The following is a 19,470-nucleotide window of genomic DNA, read 5'->3' on the forward strand; positions in this document are numbered from 1 at the left end:
TTTTAAATATTGTTTTATTTTTTGTTATTAAATGAAATAAACTTAGAAGGGTACTGCCTACCTTCGGGAGTGCACCTATGATGCCATAAAATGATGGCTAGTTCTAGCAAAGCACAAATCTCTCGCTTCACATAACACAATTTCAACAAAGCACATATGGTCAAGACACTATATAAAAAAAATAAATAAAACACTTTACAATAAGTTTCCATTTGTTAACTGTAACAGATAAAGGACGGGCAAGGAGGTGGCGGGAACCAGCTGAACAGTAAACAAAGTTTAATAAGAAACTCAACATAAAACAAACATAAACACAGACACACATGCAACACGGCCGCGTGCGTCTCTCTCTCGAATCGGGGCCTCCAGCTCCCCTTTATCTCACTCTCCCGCTGATCAGCTGATTCAGCGCCGGCCGTGGATCATCATGGCCCAGCCACGCCCTCTTCCTCATCACACTTCTTCCCCGCCCAATTCAGGCCAGGGTGCCACCGGTCTGACCAACTCCCCCCATCTCTGGAGGGGAGACGCTGCCCTTCTGGCCGTTCTGTCAGCCGGTGGTCCACCCTGCTTCCTGTGAACCTGGGGGAGAGACGAAGGGAGGTGTGGGGAGAGGGAAAGGGCGAGCGGAGACACAGAGAGAGAGAGAGAGAGAGAGCGCGAGAGAGATGGCGGGGGGGGGGGGGGTGGGTAATGACTTGCTCGCCGGCTCATGGATGCGCTGTCGCCCGGTCCTCAACCGCTCCTCCACCCGCTGGCGGACACCAGCTCACACCTACCCGGGTGGACGGCAGCGAGTCCTCCAGCCCCTGGCAGACGGCCGCTCCCCTGCAACGGCGAGGACTCTGCAACAGCGCATCCCTCCTCCCTCCCGGGTTTCAGCACCACTGTAACAGATAAAGAACGGGCAAGGAGGCGGCGGGAACCGGCTGAACAGTAAACTAGGGCTGAAACGATTAGTCGACGTTATCGACAACGTCGACAATAAAACATTGTCGACAAAAGTTTCTGTTGTCAAATAGTAGGGCTGCAACTAACAATTATTTTGATAATCGACTAATCTTTTACGATTATTAGAACGATTATTTGACTATTCGGGCGACTATTGCAACGATTAATCATTAGCTCTAAACCGACTATTCAGCCTGTGCCCCGACTTGTATTAAACGTGCTTGCTAACAATATAGAGGACAAAATCATCTTTTAAAATTACCTCTAAATGACATTCATTGAATTAAAGGGAAATAAATACTTTTTATTATGTTTAATTCAGTAAAAAGTTCACTACAAAATAATCCTATTGTTATCAAGTGTATTTGTCTTTTTTTCCATTTAAAATTGTCTAAAAATCCTTAAAACAAGATACATTTACTTGAGAAGCAACATATAAGATATTTAGACTTGCTTTAAGAGAATGTATCTTAAATATAAGTGTATTTTGTATAAAGTGTATTTTTTCACTTGTTTATTCTTCTGCGAGTGCAGTAAAGACTAAATATAATTTTATTCAAGATCTATTCTCTAAAAGCAAGTCTAATCATCTTATATGCTGCTTCTCAGGTGAATGCATCTTTTTTAAAGGATTTTTAGATATTTTAAAATATTTGTATTTTTAATATTAGTCATGTGAAAAAGACAGTACACCCTCCTTTAATTCTATGGTTTTACGTATCAGGACATAATAAAAATCATCTGGTCCTTAGCAGGTCTTAAAATTAGGTAAATACAACCTCAGATGAACCACAACACATGACATATTACACCATGTCATGATTTATTTAACAAAAATAAAGCCAAAATGGAGAAGCCGTGTGAAAAACTAAGTACACCCTTTAGCAGCAATAACTTCAATTAATCGTTTTCTGTATGACTTTATCAGTCTCTCACATCGTTGTGGAGGAATTTTGGCCCACTCTTCTTTACAACGTTGCTTCAGTTCATTGAGGTTTGCGGGCATTTGTATATGCACTGCTCTCTTAAGGTCCCGCCACAGCATTTCAATCGGATTGAGGTCTGGACTTTGACTGGGCCACTGCAACACCTTGATTCTTTTCTTTTTCAGCCATTCTGCTGTAGATTTGCTGGTGTGCTTGGGATCACTGTCCTGTTGCATGACCCAATTTCAGCCAAGATTAGCTGTCGGACAGATGGCCTCACATTTGACTCTAGAATACTTTGGTATACAGAGGAGTTCATGGTCAATTCAAGGACTGCAAGGTTCCCAGGTCCTGTGGCTGCAAAACAAGCCCAAATCATCACCCCTCCACCACTGTGCTCGACAGCTGGTATGAGGTGTTTTTGCTGATATGCTGTGTTTGGTTTTCACCAAATGTGGCGCTGTGCATTATGGCCAAACATGCAAAACCTAAGCCGTGCTGCCATGTTCTTTTTAGAGAGAAGAGGCTTTCCCTGGCAACCCTTCCAAACAAGCTATACTTGTTCAGTCTTTTTCTAATTGTACTGTCATGAACTTTAATATTTAACATGCTAACTGAGGCCTGTAGAATCTGAGATGTAACTCTTGGGTTTTTTGCAATTTCTCTGAGCACTGCACGGTCTGACCTTGGGGTGAATTTGCTGTGATGTCCACTCCTGGGAAGACTGGCAACTGTCTTGAATGTTTTCCACTTGTGAATAATCTTTCTCACTGTAGAATGATGGACTTTAAATTGTTTAGAAACGGCTTTATAACTCTTCCCAGATTGATGGGCAGCAACAATTGCTTCTCTAAGATCATTGCTGATGTCGTTCCTCCTTGGGATTGTGTTAACACACACTTGAATGCTCCAGACCAGCAAACTGCTAAAGCTTCGGCTTTTATAGAGGTGGTCACACTTGCTGATGATCTATTAATCAAGGGCATTTGATTAGCAGCACCTGGCTACTACTTAGCCTCTTAATTCCTATGGAAGCAGTAACGCATTATAATTCCTTCATACTTTGCAATCTACATCACCTGAAGTTGATTGGAAAGTTTAGAGTGCATCTGGACTGTGAGCTGTGTAATTCTTCCTCTCCTCAGTCAGGCGCGAGCTGCAGTGCTGCTCTTGTGTGCAATCATTAGAGTTTCATATGATCTTATGTTACATTAAGATTAAACGACTATCCGACAATGAAAATTTTTGTCGACCATATTTTATTGTCGACGCTGTCGATAACATTGACTAATCGTTTCAGCCCTATCGAATAGTCGTTTGAAAAATAGAAAATAAGTAAATACAGAAGCACTCTTGTTGTGGAATAAGCAGAGCCGGACCTGACGTTCAGTTTAAGCAAAACCTGCGTGTCGAGCATCTTTAAAGGAAACACCCCGCCGTTACAACTTTAATGCAGTTCTATTTAATGCGTTATATTTTTTATTTGTTTGTTTTTTTGGCTTGTTTTCCAATATAAATACCTAAAACTCCTTTAAAACAACGTACGTTTACTTTAGCAGTTATGCTGCAGAAGAATTGTATTTTTTTTATCTGAGAATGTTGAATATAATATTAAAAATACAAATATTTTTAAATATCTAAAAATCCTTTAAAAAAAGATGCATTCACCTGAGAAGCAGCATATACGATGTTTAGACTTGCTTTTAGAGAATAGATCTTGAATAGAAGTATATTTAGTCTTTACTGCACTCACAGAAGAATAAACAAGTGAAAAAATACACTTTTATACAAAACACACTTATATTTACGATACATTCTCTTAAAGCAAGTCTAAATATCTTTTATGTTACTTCTCAAGTAAATGTATCTTGTTTTAAGGATTTTTAGACAATTTTAAATGGAAAAAAAGACAAATAGACTTGATAACAATAGGATTATTTTGTAGTGAACTTTTTACTGAATTAAACATAATAAAAAGTATGTTTTCCCTTTAATTCAATGAATGTCATTTAGAGGTATTTTTAAAAGATGATTTTTGTCCTTTTTATTGTTAGTAAGCACGTTTAATACAACCTTTTAAGTCGGGGCACAAACTGAATAGTCGGTTTAGAGCTAATGATTAATCATTGTAATAATCGCCCGAATAGTTGAATAATCGTTCTAATAATTGTTAGATTAGTTGATTATCAAAATAATAGTTAGTTGCAGCCCTACAGTAAACAAAGTTTAATAATAATCTCAACATAAAACAAACATAAACACAGGCACACATGCAACGCGGCCACATGCGTCTCTCTTTCGAATTGGCGCCTCCGGCTCCCCTTTATCTTGCTCTCCTACTGATCAGCTGATTCAGCGCTGGCCATGCATCATCACACCCCGGCCACACCCTCCTCCTCATCACATTAACATAAGTTAACAAAATTAATTAACATTAGGGATGGGGCAAACCAAAAAAATGACAACCCATATCATGGCATAACTCGATATTTTGAAATTTGCAGCACTGTTTTCTGTCCATGTGATCATATAATGAATTGACCTGTCAAACATCATAATCTCTCCATCGCTTGATTTTTCCCCTACTGCGCTTTTTTCTACACTGTTTACAGGGTTCACACAAGGTCCTTAAAGTGCTTGAATTTATCTTTTAGAAATGTAAGTACTGGAATACCTGTAAAATCACCTTGTTTTGATGAAAAGGGCTTGAGATTAAAGTGGATTATTTCCTCTGTGTAATGTGTGTCACTTTCATTGAATAATGTGTCTTAATATCATTTCTGTTCTTTACAGTCTGATAAAAAAGTAATAAGAAATATCAATTTTAATCTAACTAAAGAATGTGCGAAAGAAACCGAGAGATTCTGGTGAATGTTCGCTGAACCGGAACACTGTGAGGCGCTTGTTGAACTCTTAAATTGACGGTACCTTTTAAGCGTTTCTAATACAAATGAATGTAAACTCAACGATATTACTTGTAAATTGTACACATTATTTCAAACAGTGATAGCTCATTTCATTACTATATATACAAATTCATGATATACTATTAATTAATATAATGTAGAATTTCTGTACTTTTACTAAGTTCAATTTTAATTAGAATAATGATGACAAAAAAATTATTAAATAATAGAAATACACTTTCACATAATTTTTTCAGGACAGGTACCTTTGTTCAGTTCTATTGTTTGTTCTGCACCTGATTAGCCTAAATGTACCCCTACATTTTTGAAAGCTTATTTGTTTGTGATCTTTTCTTGAAGAGAAAGGTATATGAGCAACTCTTATTATTTAAACTTTGAGCATTTATGTTGTGTAATAAAGAACTTTATTTTGCTGAGAAATTATAATGTGCACTATGCTCAAACATTTTTTTCAGGAAACAAAAATGTTCTGTAACATTTTGTAATTGAATTGTTATTATATCGATTCGAGATTATATTGAATCTTTAACCTCATATCGTATATCGAACCGAATCGTGAAATAACCATATCGTCCCATCCCTAGTTAACTTGAACTAACAATGAACAATACTTTTAAAGCATTTACTAATCTTAGTTAATGTTAATTTCAACATATAGTTTTAAAATAAAAAATTGTATGTCAAAAATAATGAATTCACTATGAACTAACATCAACATTTTTTTTAACTAACATTACCAAAGATTAATAAATGCTGTAAAAATATATTGTTTGTTGTTAGTTCATGATACCTGATGCATTAACGAATGGAACCTTATTGTAAAGTGTTTCCTAAAAATTTTATCCTGAAATAACAGGTTATAACATTAGTGTTGAACTAGTCAGTTTGGAGTCCACGTGTTGTTATATGGTGTGCATCTCCGAGTATTCAGTCTTTCTTCATTGACCTTTGTAATACTAGACAGATCAAAACCACACTACGAAACAGCAGAGAAATTCATCTCCAAAAGAAGCAATGTAATACTTTAACACATCACCTCTAAAATAAAGTAATTTTTGCTGGGGACTGAGAGACACTCAGGACTTTTCTGTTCAGGTTTAAACATATGTCCTCTGATCTGATCATGTGACCAACAACAAAAAAACAAAACAAAAAAAAACACAAAACAGCCAGAGCTACAAACATCCTTATACGCTGCAGCAGGCAGACAGTAAGAAGAGTACATATACACAGCTTACCTTTTTGCTTTAAGTTACTTTCCAGTGTAATGAAATTTTCATAGAAGATAAAATAAATCTGTGAGCAGTTGGTATCAAAGAATGTCTTCAATTCATTCTTGTCATTAATATCTGTGGAGAAATCAAAGGGAAATAAAGAATTAGACACAAAAACACAAGACGCAATACGAGAAATTCTACAGCTGCAAATTAAAACATAACAGATGACATGCTACTGTCATGATGTTAAATGGCATGATTAAACATTGGCCAAAGCACTGAAAGATGTACATTTAGTGTTACTCAGGGCCCTATTTTAAGAGTGCTACTTCTTAAGTACCGATCTATGTCATTTGTCCTACACCCTGTCTATGAATGTGTTAATCAGTAATCAGTTAATCTGTACATTATTCCAAACTTTTGGCCACCAAAATTTTAAAGTAATTAATGTCCTGACAATACATTGTGATCAGTTGAAATGCCTCTTTGGTGAATAAAAGTACCAATTTCCTTCCATAAGAGCAAAATTTGTACATTATTCCAAACTTTTGGCTGCCAGTGTATATATTATTAAAAACTAATATTCAGATAATTAAAATGTATTACATTTTTATGGCAGAGGAGTTAAGCATTGATAAAATAATACAAAAAGTGGCTTTAGAATCCAATGTATTGTTTATTTGCATATTACTGAACATAAGCCAATCATTGGCCTACAGTTCACAGCAATCGATTTTGCAATTTAATTTGTTAATCAGTCTGAGATTTATTAAGACGGCTTGACTAAGGACCTGCGTCAGATGGATGCTTTTGGAGCATCTCACTTTGGTTGCATAGTGTCATAAACATACCATTTTAGGTTGCTGTGTCAAGTTAAACATAGTTTAATACTTAGAAAAACACATCTTGAAATCCCTAAATTCAGATTTGCGCTCCATCAAGCTATGTTTTGAATGCATGAACACGTCCTGGTGTAGTGCTATCTACTGAAGGGTTGGTTTGTTCTCTGAATAAGCTGCGTGTTGCCTATACAGCTGAAGTTTCGCTTACTGCCCCCTGGATAAAACAGGAGGTACTTCAAACTTGAATTGCTCAGGAATCTTCCTTATTACGGTCCAGTATTAGCCCTCAGGTGTTTTCTTCCAGGCATTCAATCTTTCATGAGAGAAACTACCTTACATCAGTTGGTTGAGACTGTGGCTGTTTCAAAGACTAGTGAACTGCCTACCAACACAGCATTGTGGGCATTATTGGCACATTCCAGCAACCAAAAAATTATATCTAGGTAGGCATCTCACTAACAGACACAGATGTGTCGTAAGTGGGGTCGGGAACCAAGAACCGTTTTTTTTTAATACCAGAACCGTAAGATTTTCAGGACTTCTGGGTGAATTCCAATCGCAAGTGATCATCCCTATGCCCTACTCACTCCAAAGGACAAATCTCTTGATGTGGGCACTCTAAAGGGAGCATGGCAGGAATGTACCCTTCGCTAACAGTCTTGTGGAAGGACACTTCAGGAAAAATATCATTTTCTAACTTTCGTTAGGAACAACCCTTCGAGTGGCATCCCCTTCCCGCAGGGAACAAAAATGCAGTTTGGAAAATGCCTTTGTTCTGTGAACAGTTAGTGAGACGTGCATTTTTCCGGCAATGCAGATGGAACACTGTAGTAAAATACTCTGCAATGTAAAATACCCTTCTTGCAGGGCTGTTTAGCTATCCTTTCTATTGAATCTACAGTGCGAAATCACAGTGCGATCAGTGTAGTCCAATTTCAGAGCAAATGACTCTTATGAGCCAGTTCCGTTTAGTGAATCAAAAACACTTACATGTCAGTTGGAGCGGCTACTAAATTAATCACTGACTTCCATCATGTCCAACTCAAAATCAAAACTTTAAACCAAGAAATGTTACTGTGCAGTGTAATGTTATACTTAAGGCTCATGAGACTTAAAAAGGCAGTGCAGTTGCTGACTAAAATGAATTAATAGAATATGTTAATCAGAATTTTTCTTTTTTACATTTATGCCTCTAAAAAGTCATAATAAAGACTGTGTAAACATGTATTTTGCAAGAATTATATTTAATTTATATTTTATGTTATATCTGCTCTGTTGAAATCATTTAGCAGATGACAGCTGAGGGCAGTAAATGCAATCAAAATTGCATTTCATTTTTTTCCCCCAAAAAATTTCTTCATCAGAATTAAAAATCATGAATGTCACTATTAAATAATCAGAATCTGAATTGTTAAATTCTTTACAGTTCCCATCCCTAGTCATAAGTAGGGATGTGCAAGACTAGTCGACTAAACGGTTCTGATGCTGCTAGTCGACACTGGAATTACTAGTCGGTTAATATTTCCCCCCATTAAACTGATAATAATTTTTACACATTTACGTTTGGCTTTATATTTTTCAGAGGCTTCACTAAAATTACTGTCATATTAATGTTACATATTTTAAATAGAATTAATAATACAAATATTATTTAAAAAAAAGAGGATATCTGGAGCAGATACAGAGATTAATTTCACCTCAGGCGCAGGAAAATGTCCTCTCTCTAAACAAGCAAACTCAGCAAAGTAGTTATGAAATCACTTCGGTGTTGCGGGAATCGGCTTTCCAAACGTTTGAAAGTCCCAATGGATGTTTTCACATTTGAGTCTTCTTTAAATCTGTTCATGCTTGTACATTATATTTCCACTGAGTGGGCTTTTTCAAGCACAGTATAGCCACCTCAGGTGAGTCAAGTCCCGTCTTTCACCGGACCATGTCGACGGGTTAATTTTACTCAACAAAAAATTTATGCTTTTGAGTAAGTAGCTTAGAAAATAACGGTTTTTGACTAGGTATGCCATTTTTTTTTAATCTGCTGATTAAGAAGGCTATTTTCAACGAGGTGCCGACTGCTTAACATGTTAAACTATCTTTGATTCTGTGTACAAGTCATGTTTAGAATACATTAGGTTTATTGCAGGCTACATCACAGGCCTATTTTTTCCTATCCTATAGCTAATTTTTTTTTTTTACATCTTAACTGTTATTGGTAAACGTTCTTTATCGAACAGCTGTCATATTAGATCAATGGCTAATGCACGACTGCACGTCGTGAAATACGCGCAACATTTCAGCGCATTTTTTTCTCTCATAGATTTGGCTTAGTCTACCTGTTAATTATTTTCAACAATGTCCTGACTGTTTTAATATGTTAAGTAACTTTTACTTGGTGATTTCAATTTAGAGCAGGCTTTTAAATGGTTGTTCCATTGATCCTGCACTATTCATTCAATTGTTTTCAATAAATATGTCTATTAAATATTCGCTGATTCAGTGAATGCGTGTCATGTTCTATATTTAATGTACAATGATCATAATTCAAGGCGAGCATGTCGCAGATAAATGCCCCTTTTCAGTGGAATTTGGCATCGGATTTGGAATATATTAAGTATTTTAAATGGGTCGCATAAACAAATTTTTTTTTTTTTTACTGTTTTCTGAAGGTTGGTTTCTCTTTAGACTAGTCGACTAGTCGGTTACAAAACTTCCGTTTAAACGACAGTCAAATTAGTCGTAGCGCACATCCCTAGTCATAAGATGGTTACATATGTGAAACATGTAAATATAGGCAAGACCTCTGGAAAGAAATAACGTTTCCTGTCTTGAAATAGATCTTCACTAGTAAAAAGCTTTCTACACTGTCTGTCTCCAGTCTCTGTCCAAAAATTGGGCATCGGTGGAAAAAAAAATAAATAATAAATAAATATTCATAATAATAATAAATTAAAAATTAATTTAAAAAAACATCAAAACATTACACCATCGTAATAACTGGAATGGAGACCTAAACTGAAATTCAAGTTAGATAAGTGTGACGTCTTCAGTTAACAGCAAATAGCACTAAAACAAGCAATGTCATGTGTGAACTTATGTGATGGGCCAACAGAGAACACCCAGAGTTAGCAATTGATTCCCTTCTTGTCATTCACTCGTTTCCCAGCAAGATGTGATGCAATTACATTTAAATTGTTGAAATTACCTTCACCTTTAACAAATCAGGTAGTTAAAGGGATAATCTACCCACAAATTAAAATTCTGTCCTCATTATTCACCATCATGTTGATAAAACTTGTATGACTTCCTTTATTCCATGGAACAAAAAAATAAATAAAATGTTAGGCAGAATGTTTTTATTAGTAACTACTCATTTTCACTGCATATTTTTTAATAAATTAAAAGTAAATGGTGACTGAGACTTACATTCTGCCTAACATCTCCTTTTGAGTTCAACAAAAGAAATAAAGTCATTCAAGTTTCTCACTAGTTCTGTTAAATATCAGCATTTAAAGTTGACAAAATGCATTGAAAATTTTAACAGATGAAACCCTGAGAGTACCTTAGTGCTAAATCTAGAGATGCACTGATCCGAAACCTGGATCGGTATCGGCTCCGATGCTGGCGTTTATAACCAGATCAAGAATTGGTCCGACGAGCCCGATTCAAATACGATACTGTATGTTAATCGTGGTTGTTACTGTCAAGCTCCAAAAATTGCATAAAAGCACCATTAAAGTAGTTCATATGACTCATGCATTTAAGTTTCTTAAAGACATATGATAGATTTGTAAATATCATAAGGCTGTGTTCAATAAATACTTTATATAGTCTGCATACACAGCACGCTTTAGTAAAGAGGTGTCACAAACACATGTACCAACACTTAAATCATATGTAGTTAGATGTTTGTTTCTTTACATGTAAAAGAGTACTCCCAATCAGTTCCACACAGTGAGGTATAGATATTCTAAACTGATTAAGAAAAAACCAACACTGGTATTGGATCAGTATCTGATCAGGAGAGAAAAAAATGGTATCGTGCATCGCTAGCTAAATTAACTATGCTGTATAATGAAAATAAATAAGATGATATTTTGAATATTATATTATCCATTTTATAGAATTTAAATAAATAATGTATATTATTATATTATTAACAATGACTAATTTGATTGGACTCAAGATGGCGCCGAGTATGGCTGCTGCGTTGCGAGCTCCAAGAAAACATTGTAGTGTTTTGTTTGTTTTGTTTACAATTCTTATGTTTTTTGTATTGGATGTTGTCTGCCTTATTGTCTATGACAGACAAACACTTTTGGACATTGGTTGAGCAATTACACACCGTAAACTGGACTTCAAATTCCTCAATGCCGACCCGCTGTTTACAAACACACCAGCGGAACCCTTTGTCTGGGCTGCCCGGCCGCGAAAACGCAAAAAGAAAAGGGGAAACCGAGCCGGCGTTCTCATCAGAGTAAGACGTCGCACAAATCGACCCCCACTACACAATATTCTACTGGCGGACATCCGCTTTTAATTCCGGGAACACGGAGGAGCATAAACAAGCCAGTTATGCCCTCCGAAAAACTATCAGAGCAGCAAAACGCCAGTACAGGAACAAGACTGAAGGACAGTTTAACACCACCAACTCTAGAAGCATGTGGCAGGGAATTAATATCATCACGGACTTTAAAGGGAATAAAAACTCCACTGTGAACACCGCTGCCTCTCTCCCGGATGAGCTAAATACTTTTTATGCTCATTTTGAGGGAAATAACACCACCCTCGCGGAGAGAGCTCTCGCGGCCAAAGCTACAGAGGTTAGTTCACTCTCCGTCTCTGTAGCGGATGTAACCCGATCCTTCCGACGGGTGAATATCCGCAAAGCCGCGGGTCCAGACGGCATTCCGGGCTGCGTCATCCGAGCGTGCGTGAACCAACTGGCTGGTGTTTTTACAGACATTTTCAACCTTTCCCTCTCTTTGTCTGTAGTCCCCACATGCTTTAAAACATCAACCATTGTGCCTGTTCCAAAGCAATCCAAAATCACTTGCTTAAATGACTGGCATCCTGTTGCTCTGACCCCCATCATCAGCAAATGCTTTGAGAGACTAATCAGAGATTACATCTGCTCTGTGCTGCCTCCCTCACTGGACCCATTGCAGTTTGCTTACCGCAACAACCGCTCCACTGATGATGCCATTGTATCTACACTACACACTGCTCTCTCCCACCTGGAAAAAAGGAACACTTATGTGAGAATGATGTTTGTAGACTACAGCTCAGCATTCAACACCATAGTGCCCTCCAAGCTTGATGAGAAACTCCGGGCTCTGGGCTTAAACAGCTCGCTGGGTTTAAACAGCTCGCTGTGCAGCTGGATCCTGGACTTCCTGTCAAGCAGACACCAGGTGGTTAGAATGGGCAGCAACATCTCCTCATCACTGACCCTCAACACTGGAGCCCCAAAGGGCTGTGTTCTCAGCCCACTCCTGTATTCCCTGTACACACATGATTGTGTGGCAACACACAGCTCCAATGACATCATTAAGTTTGCTGATGATACGACGGTGGTAGGTCTGATCACTGACAATGATGAAACAGCCTACAGAGAGGAGGTGCACACTCTGACACACTGGTGTCAGGAGCACAACATCTCCTCCAACATCAGTAAGACAAAGGAGCTTGTGGTTGACTTCAGGAGACGAGATAGAGAACACAGTCCCATCACCATTAATGGAGCACCAGTGGAGAGAGTCAGCAGCTTCAAGTTCCTGGGTGTCCACATCACTGAGGAACTCACATGGTCCATCCACACTGAAGCCGTTGTGAAGAAGGCTCATCAGCGCCTCTTCTTCCTGAGACGGCTGAGGAAGTTTGGTTCTACACCTGCACTGTAGAGAGCATCCTGACTGGCTGCATCTCCGCCTCCAACGGCAATAGCACCGCCCACAACCGCAAAGCACTGCAAAGGGTGGTGCGAACTGCCAGACACATCATCGGAGGTGAGCTTCCCTCCCTCCAGGACATATATACCAGGCGGTGTGTGAAAAAAGCTCGGAGGATCATCAGAGACTCCAGCCACCCGTGCCATGGGCTGTTCTCACTGCTACCATCAGGCAGGCGGTATCGCAGCATCAGGACCCGCACCAGCCGACTTCATGATAGCTTCTTCCCCCAAGCAATCAGACTGTTGAACTCTTGATCTCCCATGATCAAAATACATCAGCACTGCACTTTATTACTCTTACTCTTGTATCTCACACCAGACTGTCATAAATTATATTATTATTATATTATATTCTCTCTTAACAACACACTGGCAACTTACTATCAACCGACAGCCTGAATGTCTATACAGTACAATACAACATACTGTACATTCTATATATAGTATATATACTTTTTTTATTGTATAATGTGTATTCTATATTGTGTGTATTGTATACTGTACATTGTATATTATTATTTGTATATTGTGTTGTGTGTAATTATGTGTATATTAGATGTTAAATTGTGTTGTAAATCTGATGTTTATTGTAAATTGGTATATGTCTCATCACTGTCACGACTACTATGTTGCTCGGAACTGCACCCAAGAATTTCACACACTATTGCACTTGTGTATATGGTTGTGTGACAATAAAAGTGATTTGATTTGATTTTGATTGATTTAATTCTCAACAATGCAGAAAAAAATACCTGTCAGATGGAACTTTACAGAGACAGAGATGTGTTTATAAAGATGATGAATTTTCTCATCACTGTGCAATTTCTGCATTTCGTGTGAAAGATGCTGTATTAAATCGGCCTTTACGATCGAGCGGCACAATGTGATGCAGCTTCCTTGGTTATAAACAGCAGTGATGTTTTTATCACGTTGCTTGCTCTAATTAACAGGTTTATATGTCTTTTACATCTTTAACAGGGTTTTTCCTGGGTCAAAAATGGTCTTCAGTGGTAACTGACGTATACGGTCATCCACATGCTCAACATTTTTTTCCAACAAAATTGCATTTATTAATATATATCATAATTACTTAAATTGCAAATCATGTTTACATTGAATATTATTACATTTTCACCATATAAGTATATAGAACCTTTTGAATTCAATGCAGAATAGTTTTTTTAAGGTGCTATATGAAATCAAACTAAACTTAAATTCACCCAATATATATATATATATATATATATATATATATATATATATATATATATATATATATATATATATATATATATATAAACATACATACATACACACACACACACACTGATCAGCCACAACATTAAAACCACTGACAGGTGCAGTGAATAACATTGATTATTTCGTTACAATGGCACCTGTCAAGGGGTGGGATATCTTAGGCAGCAAGTGAACAGTCAGTTCTTGAATTTCATGTGTTGAAAGCAGGAAAAATGGGAAGCGTAAGGATCCGAGCGACTTTGACAAGGGCCAAATTGTGATGGCTAGACAACTGGGTCAGAGCATCTCCAAAACAGCAGATCTTGTGGGGTGTTCCTGGTATGCAGTGGCTAGTGCCTACCAAAAGTGGTCCAAGGAACGACAACCAGTGAACCGGCGACAGGGTCATGGGCACCCAAGGCTCATTGATGCACGTGGGGAGCGAAGGCTAGCCCGTCTGGTCCGATCCCACAGAACTGTAGCACAAATTGCTGAAAAACTTAATGCTGGCCATGATTGAATGGTGTCAGAACACACACTGCATCGCAGCTTGCTGTTTAGGGGGCTGCGCAGCTGCAGACCGGTCAGAGTGACCATGCTGACCCCAGTCCATCACCGAAAGTGCCTACAATGGGCACGTGAGCGTCAGAACTGGAACATGGAGCAATGGAAGGTTTCCTGGTCTGATGAATCACGTTTTCTTTTGGATTATGTGGACGGCCAGGTGCGTGTTTGTCGTTTACCTGAGGAAGAGATAGCAACAGGATGCATCATGGGAAGAAGGCAGGCCGGCGGAGGCAGTGTGATGTTCTGGGCAATGTTCTGCTGGCAAACCTTGGGTCCTGGCATTCATGTGGATGTTACTTTGACACGTACCACCTACCTAAAGATTGTTGCAGACCACGTACACCCCTTCGTGGCAACAGTATTCCCTGATGGCAGTAGCCTATTTCAGCAGGATAATGCGTGCTGCTACACTGCAAAAATTGTTCAAGAATGGTTTGAGGAACATGACAAAGAGTTCAAGTGTTAACTTGGCCTCCAAATTCCCCAGATCTCAATCTGATTGAGCATCTATGGGATGTGCTGGACCAACAAGTCCAATCCCTGGAGGCCCCACCTCGCAACTTACAGGACTTAAAGGATCTGCTGCTAACATCTTGGTGCCAGATACCACAGGACACCTTCAGAGGTCTTGTGGAGTCCATGCCTTGATGGGTCAGAGCTGTTTTGCTGGCACGAGGGGGACTTACACAATATTAGGCCAGTGGTTTTAATTTTGTGGCTGATCGGTGTATATATTTAGGAAGACTAGATAAATTGACCTTACCACAGAAATAAGGATCCATCTATGGTCTTTCCTGTGCTTATATGGCATTGCACTGTAAATATAAGGTCAAGTACATAGAGGGGTTTAAGTCCTCCAAGACTTAAGGAAAAATAAATCAACCCAGTTTTTCTTCTGTTTAATATATGTTCTGTTCGAAAGCTGTTTGATATTAGGAAATAAACTGGCCTTGTTTACCTTCAGTTATTTCTAAAGATGACTTAAATCATCAAGAACCTGATGAAAGGAAAACAGTAGGGATGTCATAAAATATCGATATCGATTATTAATCTGCACATTATTTTATCGATATATTTTTGAGGCATCGATATATTAAAATTAGCTAACTTTTAATTTAGAAGCCCAATTGGCATGCTTTCCAATTCACTCAGATGGCCTCTGTTTAACAGTCTGGCGTAATAGCGTTGTGAGACAACAAGAGGGCGATATACCATTTACTGAAGGCAGTCACGATCACGAGCGCAGATGGCAGTCCAATGTTTCAAAAGTTTTTGTACTTCAAGAATGAACAAAGTGATGTTGTTGAGTTTCTGAAGGTTAGTGAAACTGGTGTAGCTGCTCAATGTTTATTATGCAATTTCTCCGTATGTAGCCATGATAGGTCTTTTATTCAAGCTGTCAAACCACAAAAAGACATACTTGTCACTGAAAATACATTGTGTAGGCTCTATGAAAGATACTTATGAACAATATATCATCCAGTTATACTAGAGTAAATAATCTTTGTCTTTTGATAATTAATTGGGTCACATTTAATGGAAAACTATGCGAGTTGCGCTACAGAATGTTGACGCTGAGCATTGGTGGTGTGCGTACCTTTGTAGAAAATAAATAATTGCTTTGAATATTAGAACGCACCATGTCGTCCACCAGACACATCCAGTATGCGACCCCATTTAATTAACCCTGCCGCTCACACTTTAAGTTGTGTTGAGAAATATGTCTGAAGAGACAAAGACTACTGTGCAACGAGCAGCCCTATTTATATCTGAAAATAAATCAATATATATCGATAATCATTGGGAAAATCTTCCGATTATCAATGTGTGAAAGAGGCATCAATCTCATGCCTAGAAAACAGTATCTGTTACGGAGTAGAAACAAACATTTTCACTAGCACAGTCCCAACTATGCCTCATGGGAACAGTCAGAATATTTTAACTAGTATTGCTGTACTTTGTTTTAGGAAAAATATTTATGAAAATATTTATTTTTCTGAAAATTATTTATGAAAAATAGTAGCCTTAACACGTTTAGAAACTTTAACAACAATGGACAAAACTGTAATAAAGTCTAAAAGATTCCACCTAATAGATTTGCATATTTAATACGAAACTGTATTTTTGTCAAAATATCACAGTTGCTGATGTAAAATCATGATACATTTTGGTAAGGGCAATGTGGTGTATTTGAAAATAATTTATTTTGGCAAAAATCAAAACAAGCCAGCAGAGCGGATCCCTGGCGTGAGTGGCTCTGTGATGTGATGTGAAGCTTCAGTTGCCCTGCACAAACAGATGAAAAACATACTTAGCGTTTAAAAAGTGCAGAATGCAAGATAAATATCATAAATTTTCATTTGGTGAAACATTTTGTATGTAGAAAAAAATATATATGTTTAGCAAATATGTGACAAAGCGCTTCATTTGCTCACAGTGGCCACGCTCACATTGCTCATATCCAATGAGCTGGCAAATGCAGCACCAGAGAGAGAGAGAGAGAGAGAGAGAGAGAGAGAGAGAGAGAGAGAATGCCTCCTCTTTCCAAAACCAAACCATCAAGACAGCCAAAAGCTGCAGCACTTCCCAAAACTGGCCTGCAGATTGGCTCCAGGGAAACACTGCCATTTGCAACCAATTTGTAGCACTGGCCTGATTTTTAACAGCAATAGGGACAGATGACAGATGATGAAGAGGAATGGATTTGATGGCTGACAAAAAATATTTTGTCAGAAGCCAAACTGAAAGGGCTGTGAGAACACCCATTTGATAAATGTGGATGAAGTCATTATGCTGGGCCAGCAGTGCTAATCCTAGGACACATTTCCTTTTAGGTAATTCACCATTGACTATTAACAATTTCTGAGTAAAAGTGTCAGAACATCTAAATATAAATGACAACACTGATTGCATTGATATTACAAAAAAAAAAAAAAAAAAAAAAACTCTAAAAATGTGAAACTCATTTTGATGTGTGGGCTACCCTACTAAAAACACACTGATTGAGGCAGGTAGTCACATCTTAATAATAAGACACTGAACCCATCAAGATGAGCTACTTTAATATTACTGTCATATTGGATCAACATGCCAAAAAGGAAAATGCTAACAACTCTTTTATGATTTGTAAGTTACTATTTTCTACCTAGTAATTCCAAAACAATTCCTTATATAGGACAGGGATTTCTTAAGAGACATTAATACAAGTGTCTTATCCATTACCCTAAGCTAAGCATTTATCCTAAACATTTCACTATTGTTTCTGTCATTACAGAGCATTAAGCGGTTGCTGTAGTTTCAACACCTCTCGTCGACCATATGTACACAAGTTGTCGATAACGGCGACTAATCGTTTCAGCCCCAATTTATAATATAGTATGAATTTCAGTGCTTCAGGCAGTGCTTCAGTCAGCGCTGTGTGAGCAAGCCCTCTACCGGTCTGGATGGCAATATCCATTATATATTAGTCCACAACAGAATTTAAAAGGGCATCACAGAAATGTTTGTTTTTACCACAAGCGAGTCTTTGTTAAACTTCATGGAGCAAGCGATCTTGTATGCATTCACGCCAATCAAACTGATCGCAACAGACAAAGAGAGTACATTTATTTGGATTAAACTGTGCTTTGCAGCTTTCATGGATATCAAAGTCTGCAGCTTTTAAACCTTTTGGGAGGTTTCCCCTCATCATGTAGGCACATGTAATTCAGGAAGCACAGGTAAAAAGATGCGACTTGGCAGCACGAGTGAACCAATGCCACATCTTAATAATAAGTTTAAATAATAGTTTAATATAGTACAATCATCTGTTAACTTAAATGTTTCTAGTGCAGTGCAGATTTACTTTACTACAGGGTTGAACGTGCAAGAGTAAATCTGCACTGCACAAGAAAAAGTTAACAGATGATTGTACTATATAAAACTACTGTATATAATGCTGAATATTATGTAAAATAATGCTATGGGGGAATATTATATGGTCTTAATTAAAAGTTTAACTGCATCAGTAAATGTATAGTATGGCATACATTATTTTACTGGATAAATATAGACTGCCATTGAAATTATTATTTTTTTAAAATAATATTTTAGAGCTGTAGCATTGTTGCAGTGCCGCTGAATGTAGCGCAGGAAAAACTGTCAGTATGTTAGTACGGAGCTGGGTTCGCATCAGTGGAAGACTACACGTTTGAGAGCCATTAACAGAACTGAAAGTCATGCACATCATTCGGATCCAACATTTTATAAAAATGGAACAGGTTTTTAATAGGAACTGGTTCTCTGTTCCCTACTTTAAGGACCTTTTTTTTTTTTTTTTTAAGTTTAGTTGTTATGCAGCGAAGGTGAAATATTTAGTGATGACCTTAGGGAGACCAATTATGCACACATCGTATCCTTGAATTTATTACTTAGGGTTTACTTAGCTCTTATAGGGATTTGCTCCAGCTGGGCACTGGAGCTATTCTACATTATTCTACATTAATAACGCATTGCTCACTCACATTTTTCCTCAATTAATGACTAAAGACCTAAGATTGGAAAGACCTTTAATAAATAATTTACTCCAATTAATGAGTGAGGTGAATTCATGAATATAGAACATATCTGGTGTGTGTTAAACTTAGATGTATGTGTATGGCTTCTGGTGTACAAAATTAATAGAATATTGTTTAAAAAATGCATATAATTTATATTATATTTCTTTAGTACACTCATGGAAGTATGTCGACAGAGTCCAAGGCAGAGGAGCAGCAATAACAGCAAAGGCGTGTCTCTTATCAGAGCGTATCACATGCTCTGCTTTTCAACTCCCATTGTATTAGGCCTCTTCCTGCTGCCCAAGAAAACACATCA

The 19,470-nt window shown here is 37.7% G+C and overlaps 1 protein-coding gene across 5 annotated transcripts in view; it reads right to left on the reverse strand.

Moving 5' to 3' along the window:
* The window catches only part of ralgapa2 (Ral GTPase activating protein catalytic subunit alpha 2), a 288,715-nt gene that overhangs the window by 210,858 nt on the left and 58,387 nt on the right, over positions 1–19,470 (reverse strand). For all 5 annotated transcript variants that reach the window (XM_051722406.1, XM_051722405.1, XM_051722403.1 and 2 more), the window contains exon 2: positions 6,043–6,153. In XM_051722406.1, the coding sequence (XP_051578366.1) occupies positions 6,043–6,153 (111 nt within the window). The remainder of the gene's footprint in view (positions 1–6,042; positions 6,154–19,470) is intronic.

This window comes from Myxocyprinus asiaticus, chromosome 17 (genome assembly GCF_019703515.2).
Source record: "Myxocyprinus asiaticus isolate MX2 ecotype Aquarium Trade chromosome 17, UBuf_Myxa_2, whole genome shotgun sequence".
NCBI lineage: Eukaryota > Metazoa > Chordata > Actinopteri > Cypriniformes > Catostomidae > Myxocyprinus > Myxocyprinus asiaticus.